Source organism: Melanerpes formicivorus, unplaced genomic scaffold (assembly GCF_026170545.1).
Source record: "Melanerpes formicivorus ecotype bairdi unplaced genomic scaffold, bMelFor1.0.p_v2 SCAF_11, whole genome shotgun sequence".
Taxonomy (NCBI): Eukaryota; Metazoa; Chordata; class Aves; order Piciformes; family Picidae; genus Melanerpes; species Melanerpes formicivorus.
Window position 1 is genome coordinate 7,851,226 of NW_027142363.1, and position 9,484 is coordinate 7,860,709.

A 9,484-nucleotide genomic window follows, 5' to 3' on the forward strand; every position below is an offset into this window, starting at 1 on the left:
CCCTCTACTCTGGCCTAGTGAGACTGCATCTGGAGTATTCTGTCCAGTTCTGGGCTCCCCAGTACAAAAGGGATATACTGGAACATCTGTTTTATGAGGAAAGCCTGAGACCTGGGGTCATTTAGTCTGGATTAGAGAAGACTGAGAGGGAATCTTAATAATGTTAACAAATATCTGAAGGGTGGTGTCAAGAAGAAGGTAATAGTATCTTTTTAGTGGTGTCCTGAGGTAGGACAAGGGGCAATGGATAGAAGCTGGAACACAGGAATTTTCACCTGAACATGAGGAAAAACTTCTTTACTGTAAGGGTGATGGAGCACTGGAACAGGTTTCTCGGAGAGGTTGTGGAGTCTCCTTCTCTAGAGACTTTAAAAATGCATCTGGATGTATTCCTGTGTGACCTGCCCTATGTGATGCTGCTTTGGCAGGGAGGTTGGATTTGATCTCTGGAGATCCCTTCCAACTCCTACCATTCTATGATTCTATGATTTTGTATCCTGGCATAACAACCCATGATTCTTTTGCATACAATTAAATATACCTATAGAAGCAGATATTAAATGAAATAATACTTTAGATTCAGCAATAGGCTTGACAGTTTTTCACGGCGGCCTAGGGAACACATACCTCTGCATGCATTTTGGGCAGGTTGAACATTCTTCTCTTATGCCATTTAGCTTTTTCTTGCTTTAAAGAAATGTAAAGAGTTAATATGAATATTTTTAAAAGTAAATAGCCTCAGTACTCATAATACAAGCATTATACTTTATATTCAATTAACTATGTTTTCAGAAACACTTTGAACTTTACGCATGCTGTAGCCTTAAACTACAGATGATGTGTTATTTAGGTGTTACTATGATTCCTCTTTTCTTCCGATAGGAAGCTGCCACTAAAGGAGGAAAATGGGAAAGAAGCTTTAAATCCAGAAACCATAGAAATCAAAGTTGCTAATGACATCATCCCATCAAAAGAAGATGATAGCAAAGCATAATAAGATAAACTACAGTTGTCTGGATAATGCGTTTGGATTGAAGTAACCGTGTGACCAAAACTTTACAGCTGACCTTAATTTCTTGGGAAACGTAAGCTTGGAATACTTAGTACCTGTGTGCATATGATGAAATGGTTTCTGTCTACAATTCCTTTTGCTATTTTTGTTAATGGTTTTAGTATGTAGTTTTGCTGACACCAAGTCCCATGGTATAAATTTGAAAAAATCTGCAGAACAAGAACTGTAAGTTATTATATGACAAAGTTTATCCGTTTAGAATAGTTACATAAGCGCCCCCTAACAACACACAACACATCAGGTCTCTCCAGATTTTACAGTGCAAGCTACATACATAAAGTGGCATACATTAATGCATTGCTTCTGTTTATAATCAAACAAAAATGTAGATTGTTTTAAAAAAACCCAAACCACCCAGTATCAGTATAATGTTGAAGACCTTAGCAGTGGCAGACACTCACTAGTAATTCCAACTGTGGCTGTAACTTGAAGCAAACCAACAAGACAAGGACACCCTTCAGCATAGAGCCAGCTTCACCTGCAGTTTCACCTGGGTTCTTGGGTAAAATAAAATTTGATAACCATGATGTACAGATTTAAATGAAATTGGCTAAATATTTCATAGCGGTATATTTGACCTCATCCTAACTACATGAGTGCGATTCTGAAAGCCTCCAGGATTTTTAGTGCTTCAGGTTTTTCATTATGAAAGTTTCGAGCATCGCGTATGAACTAAAATGCAGCAAAAGCGTGAAAAGAAAATCATAATCTTGGCCTCAAATGAGACCTTACAATTAGCAAAATCTCAAATTATTTGTCCCAGCATATTTATACATATAGAATATTTGTTCTCCTTCTAGTTCTAGTAATTAGGTCAAGGAAAAAAAGCTGCATTTTAGTGTAGTAGAAAGATTTTCTCCACAAATCAGTACATGAAATATTAAAAGCTGTCCTTATTAAAGTATCACTTATCTCATACCCTTTGTCTTAATAAAACTCATTAGAACAGATGGAAAGGATGATTGTGGCTGAACAGTTATGAACAGTTCTAAATTATTAATTAATGGCATCTTGTAATAGGCCAAATATATTTTTTTCTTGCTGAGCCTTGCTTAAGATAGTCCTTTTATTATTCTGGTTAACATGCACCACTTTGCAATGGGACTGATTTATTTGATGTGAAATTTGTTATGATTGATTTAATCATCCAGCTAATTGGAGCAATATATTTTGTTTCATTTCCAGTATAATTTATCCACACCTACCAAACTCTTCAAAGTCTTGCTTTGGAAGAAGTGTATAAACCATATAGTAAACTACAGTGAAAAATTCTACTTGTCAGCAGAACATTGTAGAGTACCTTGTGGGTGTCTGTTTCTTCTGCCTAGTAACAAGTGATATAGAACTAGAGGAAATGGCCTCAAGTTGCACCAGGAGAGCTTTAGGTTGCATATTAGATGAAACTTCTTCACTGAAAGGGTTCTCAAACACTGGAATATGTCACCAGGGAGTCAGGTGGTTGAATAACCATCCCTGGAGGTGTTTAAAAGACACATAGATGTGGTACTAGGGAACTTGGTTTATCACCAGACTTAGCAGAGTTAGATAATAGCTGTACTTGATCACCAACCAAAACAGTTCTCTAATTCTGATTTTCCACATCTAAGTCATACCTGAGGTTTAAGTGTAGCTTTACTCAGCAAATTACATCCCGTCCACACTATGTCTGAAATTTGCTCATATTTGAAGTCCTTATACTTCCCAGTTTCTCAGAGGATGTTATCAACCCTTAGCTGATATTTTTCTCTCATCACCAAGTGTTTGACTTTTATGCATAAAACGAAAACGAAATGTAAAAGGGCGTCATTAAATTTGAGGAAAATAGCAGGATAGCTTTCTTGTTAACCCAAGCATTTACATTTAAAAGCCTGTACATTTAAAAGAGCTGTAAAGAATATATTTAATTCATAGATCTTTCTTATTTTTCAAAACCAAGTAATTTTGTGGGGGTTTGTATTGCAAGTTTTCCTTAATTTTGGAAATACCAACAATGAACTGAGTAGTTGAGGACATAAGCATACTGCTGATGTGGTTAGGATAAGAGGCCAACGTCCCCAAAAAACTGTTACCAAAGTGAAAAGAATGGGCAAGAGGATATAGCAATGGGTGGTGAAAACAATGAAGGACACTCATTTAAAACTTCTGTGAAGAAATTACTTTAAATGCTAAGGAATTACTTTTGGGTGAAGAAAAGATGAAGACATGTTCTTTCACTGTTGCTCCCATGTACTGCACAGGCAGTACTACCAAATACTTTCTTGTCCATTTAATTTCTGTTCTGTTTCTTCCTTAATACACAGTGTGCTGGGCTGCCCTCTAACCTGTAATTAAAAGAATCAGTTGCCTCATTTATGTATATGAATATATATATTTTTTCTATGAAGTATATATCTGTAGCTGCGCTTTCTACTTCTGCCAAAATGCAGGGAAGGGACCTGGAAAATTCCAGCAGTTGAAAATAATGTGGTTGATGTGGCTTGAACATCCGCAGCCCCGTCATCTCATGCACTATTTTGACCAGGTTGCAGGTTTAGGAAACATTCCTGCAGATGTAGGAAACATTCTCTCCTACTTGCCATCACAAAGTTTGGTGGTGCCATGCACGTTTACATAAGTCAAGCTTCACTAGGCAAAGGGTGCTTTTCCTGAAGCCAGAATGATTATTTGCACAAAAAGTTTCCTATAAAGTGTGGGCAGAGCTAACAGTGCTCAGGCTCAAATATACAGGCATTTCAAATTGTAATATTTCTTACCAGTGCTTGCACAAAACCACTTCATGGCCTAATAGCTCTGTTTTCATTGTTGTTGTTGCTTGGTTTTTCTTTGTTTGGTTAGCTATTTTTCTTCCCACCTGGCCTCAAATTACAATGTACAGAGATTGGAGAATTTAAAAGGTCTTATCAGCACATATATTATTAATATCTGTTTGCTAGTCTTTACCAGTAAAATAGACTTCAAAAGCTATTTCCAGGAGTATTTATTTTCTTCCTGCTGTTAAGTCTCTTGCCAGTTGGGTTATATGAGGGCTGAGAATTACAGTTCTAAATTACTTATGGCCTGTTCCAAGCATACCTTTTGGTCTGTGTGTTAATAGGTAATTAATCTCTTGGGCTTTGACTCTGTGCTGTGCAGGAGAAAGCCAGAGCATAACTATGAAAAAATTCTTAATAACACTGATACTTGCAAATATTTCCAAATGAGGGACAGCATATAGGAATTTGTAAGATATATGTAGATCTGGAATAACACAATTTATTTTCTTTTCTTATTCTAGACTAAACAGAAAAAAAAAAACAAAACAAACAGGTATCTGTATAAATGTCACTTTTACTGTCTAAAAGTAATTTTAAGTGTTAGTATGAAATGTCAGAAGAGTTGACAAAATATAACTATTTGTAAGATGATATGAGTTGTTACACTAACATACTCCGGGGATGAGAGCAGGAGGAGCCTTTGAAGTGATTCATGATACAGAATGTGGCAGTGACAATCTCTATTCAACAAAAAATAAGGAGTAAAATTAATTAAAATTACTTAGACCTTCTTGATTATTTTTTGGTTTAGTAGACCTGCATTCTGATTTGCCACAACAGTAATGAGTTTAATGGTTTACAATTTACTATACAAATGTACTCTTGAAGAGGATTTTTTTCTGGTTTGTTTGCTTATTCGTTTTGGTTTGGGTTTTAGTGTTGTTTTTTTTTTACTTCAAAGGGGTTTTTTTTTGTGGTTGCAAAAATATTTACTATTCTAGTGATGCTAATGCCTAATGTGACAAATATTAATTTATTTAGGCTGCAGTCCTGCAAGAAACTTTGTGTGGCTGAACCCACCCTCATACGGCAGCCCACTGACAGTGGGGGTCTGTGTGAGCAGGAGGATGGATGTACTTTCCTAGGAGAGCTTGCAGGATTGGGCTTATTTTCTATCTCTTCATAGATATATACAACGTAGTTACACGGTGACAGTCATCTACAAGGCTGTTTGACAATAGTCCCTGGTATAGTAAATTCCACCTGATGTCTTCAGCCTCTGCATTGATGTTCATCCAAAAAAAAAAAAAAGTTCCTTCTTTTTTTATGATGGTAATTATTTATTTAAGTGCAAATCATCAAACTGTAGTATAATAATCATGGAGTTCTTCTGTTTCCTAGAATGGATAATGGAAATGTATTTGTGCCTTTTGATAGCATGCCACTTTGCTTTATTAAAGGAAAATCTTCAAGAATTTGTCTACAAAGCCTGTTTAAAGTATTTGAAAGCTTTACCTTACATATGTTTCTGTTCAGATATGCTCAAATACTGTTCTAAATTCAACTGGAGATAATATTTCAAGTCACTTAAAAATTTCAAACACAAGATTTGCAAAAATCTATTGAGATCACAATTCTAGTGAGGGTCATAGTGGGTATGCTACTGCTGAAAATAGTAGAGCACATGTGGGGGTGTGTATGGGTGTGCTGACCAAGTTGAAGAGTCAGAAGAAAGTCTCCTTAGTTCTGTTTGGATACTTAGACCTAAAATGTTTGCTCCTTTTCTCAAATCTGAAAGCTGATGTGGAAAATCTTCCCACCATTTAACCTCTGGAGTAAAACTGCTGTGAATATTTGTTTCACAGTCATTTGTGGCCTCACCATCTCTCTGTAAGTTACCATAGGAAGTAATATCTTTGTAGAGTAATTGTTGTGTCTATTGGATGACGTTTATTCCTGATTAAAAGGCCTCCAAAAAGATTATTTGATGGAAAAGCTCAAGACCCCACTTACAAATTGATTTATGGAGGGGTTGCTGAAAGCACTGCAAGAGGGGCTACTGTAGAATCCAAATCTCACTGGGATTTAAGACACAAACTGAATTCAATGGGTCCTGAATTTAATCTATCCATCTCAGCAAGGTTCTACATGTCCTTGGCTGATTGAGTCACTTTTGTGAATTGGACTTCCATGTGTAAGTGGAACTTAAATGTCCTGTCAGGCTCTTGGTAACTTTTCCTGTCAGGAGTTTGTACTGATCAAGAACCACTGATAAAATTATAACAGTTTTATTACTCTATACCCAGAAATGGGAGAAACAAAACATCTCTCTAAATAATAAATTGTGACTGGGATGCTTCCTCAGGTGAAGATGAAAACATCCCAAGAAGTGATGTTCTTTCTTAAATCCCTTTGTTTCAGGTACTTGTGCTGATCAATGCAAAGCTACCATGCTTAAAGAAATATGTTTTTGTTTAAATCCACCCCATTTTTCAGATTCTTTTTTTCATTCCATGGAGTACCCAATCCACTCACTAAGTTCAAACTGATCTTCACTATTTCCACTACATATATAAATGTGTTCTTATACGATTTTACTTGAACCTGAGCCAAAAAGAAGCCTTTCTCTTACAACTTTAGCTTTGGATCAGGTTCTGAGAAATGAGTCTGTCTTTCCTTGTAACAGACATTGCAATCCTCAGATTTGACTTTTCAACTTGAACATTTTGCCAGTTTTAGTCCAGAGAAATGAAGTAAGTATTTTTTTGCCAAATTTGTATTGGCAGTTTTTAAGTCACAGGTGAGATTGGGAGCAGGCAAGATGACAAGATACAGTGCTGACAGAATTTGGGAAAGCCATTACCAGAGAGAGGGTTCTGATGTTGGGATCTTTTCTAACTAGCAGTGGCAAGAGCAAGGGAGAGCTACTGAGGAAAGAGAGGCTGCTGGAGGGCGTTACCAAAAGGTAGGGTACTGCAGGCTGTGAAAACCAGAGGAGGAATATTAACCCTGCTGTATTAGTTTTTTCTCTACCCTGTAAGGCTACATTTTAAAACCTAAAATGCATAGCTGGCACAAGGGTAAGCAAACCCTTGGAGCCTCTGCAGATCAGTGACACATGTATAGAGCAGTCAGACCGCCCCCCCCCAAAAATAATTTTGTTGTTCATGATGTGGAGTTCTCACTAAGAATTTTGAACTTTTTAGACAAGGTTTAAGAAGAAAGAAAAAGAAAAAACAAGCTTTCCTGCTACAATGAGCACTTGGTATGTATTTGTATGCTGTGTACAGTATAAGCTAAAGCATACCATACATTGTTTTTGTTATTCCACAAGTCAACAGCCCACTTGCAGTATATACCACCTGAATTATATATTGATCAGTTAGCTACCACTGGGGCTGGTTGGTTTATTGTTTAAAAAATCTTATGTCCCTATGAAATGCTGTGTATATATATATCTCTATACTGTAAAAAGAAGTAATATCGCAGATGCTGGTTTTGTATTTATGAAAGACATTGAGAGTATGGCTTAAAGTATATCAATTATTTGTCACTCTTCACCATTTGTATATTAATAGTAAAGATACTTTTACTTTAATGGAGTGTTGTAGTTTCATTTGTTTTTGCTAAATGTCTTTCTGTCAACATGTCTGATTCATTAGGAGTCTTAGTGCTAAAAAGAGGCACATCAATTATTTTCCCTCTGTTATAGAAGTACTGAATAATGCTCAAGCAGCCCTACCATTTTTTATTACCTTTTCTGTCCAAATACATCACTAGTATTAAAAACTACCATTGTTGCATCCTCAGTCTCCAGGTGAGTTTGAAACCCATTACGATCAGCCCCCTAAATGATCCCATTAGCCCCTAAATGTTACCATTGAAAGATAGTTCCCCCCCGAAGAATGAAAGGTATTTATTATTTGCCAGCAAACAATATGATCAGCAGAGGGTTGCTTGTTTTGCCAAACTCTGAGCATTCCAGAAGTCTGGTAACTGGGTTAGCACCACCAGAAACTGATGATAGCAGGCCAGGCACAGTTTGTAGGGAAGCAAGCTTGTAATGAAATGCTGATTTATATTCCACTGAGATGAATGATGGATGAAACACACCCCAGACAATGCAGCTCAGCCACTTTCCTGAAATGGAAGAGGAACATCTATGATCTCTTCTTTAGCACCAATAAAATGAAGCCTCCTAAAATACTTCATTCCCATAGAAACTTGCTAGGCATCAACTTTCTAAGTGCCACCTAAGCTCTAACAAACTGTACCAGCCAAAAAATGGAGGGATCATACATAGGAAGAAGAATGTTTCACTCAACAAAATCCTCACAGTGTCTTCTTCCTTTCACAGATCTTTAAGCTCCGACCCTGCAGGTATCTTAAATGTCTGCTTCCCTAAATGTCATTGGCACCATTAACAACTAGCATAAAAGTCTCCTTGTACTGTAAAACGGAGCCTGAGGGAACTGATTCAGTGTCTGCTAACATTTGCGCACCACTGGAAGTTTTTCATATAGTCATGTGTCTTGGTCAGGAAAAGCCAGACTTCATCAAATGATGCATACATTGAGTTCAGCTATCTCAAGAGACAATCCGTTCAGTGCACTGACTGCAAGATTAGTCCTGCTTTAATTTGCAGATGAGCAGTAAATACAACTATTGCGAATTATTGATAATGCAAAGATAATGTGTGATATCTTCAGAAACAGACTCAACTTCTTCAAATTCTGCCTTGCCACTAGGTATCATGCTCTGATGTATTTCAGACATTACTCAACATGCAAGAAAAGTTATTAAAAAGAATATTCAGGTACTTTGATAAGAACAATTTATATAACAGGTATAACAGGGAAGACTTAATTGGAGTTTGATTAGAAGTAGCCACCTGACAAGGGCTGCCTGGGAATAATTGGTGTTTGTACCTAGCTGCCTGGGGGTGCCTGGGAATGCTTGGTGTGATGGTTTAAGCCACTCACATAAAAAAAAAAGCTTGGCTGAACTCAGTCAGGGAAGCAAATGAAAAGCTGTATTTTACAAGCAATAATGGAATGCAGTGGATATATCCAAAATATACAGTATTTACAATGTTATACAAGTTTTAACAAAAAGAAAACAGCACAGAAATCCCCCTTGGCCAAGAGGACGCTGCCTCGCTTCCCACCCACCCTCTCCCCTCCCTTTTTCCTCTGGTTAATTAGAAGAAAAGAGGAAAGGAGAGATGTTAGAGAGATTTTTAGTTAGTTCAAAGCATCATTAAGAAGTTAGCAATGCTTATCTCAAGTTTAGCTGATAAGAGGTCTCTGTCCAGCGAGAAGCAGCCAGCATGCCGGCAGAAAGACAGAATGAGAAAAGAATGTAAGATTGTAAAACTACATCCCACACATCTACCAAAGAAATTTGTTCAGAATTATCTTTCTTGTTATCCTTTTCACACCCAACTGTACAGCTAGAGAATTTGCAGCTATCTTTCTTAAAGGCACAGCCTGAAACTCTCACACCTGGTGTTTGACTGGAGGCTCCCAGGTGCACAAATAACAACAAATAACACATATCTGTAAGTTCCTCTGTTTATAAAACTTAAGAGATGGGAATGTATCAAATGTGTTGACATCCTGAGCTAACAGCAGAAGTCCTTCAAGCCTTCGTTTGACCA

At 37.1% G+C, this 9,484-nt stretch overlaps 1 protein-coding gene across 1 annotated transcript in view; it reads left to right on the top strand.

Annotated features, from left to right (window-relative positions):
* NCAM2 (neural cell adhesion molecule 2) overlaps positions 1 to 9,010 on the top strand; it is a 224,800-nt gene extending 215,790 nt beyond the window's left edge. The window contains exon 18 of the mRNA XM_068144456.1: positions 883 to 9,010. Within this exon, the coding sequence (XP_068000557.1) occupies positions 883 to 994 (112 nt within the window). The 3' untranslated portion in view covers positions 995 to 9,010. The remainder of the gene's footprint in view (positions 1 to 882) is intronic.
* Positions 9,011 to 9,484: the final 474 nt, after the last annotated feature.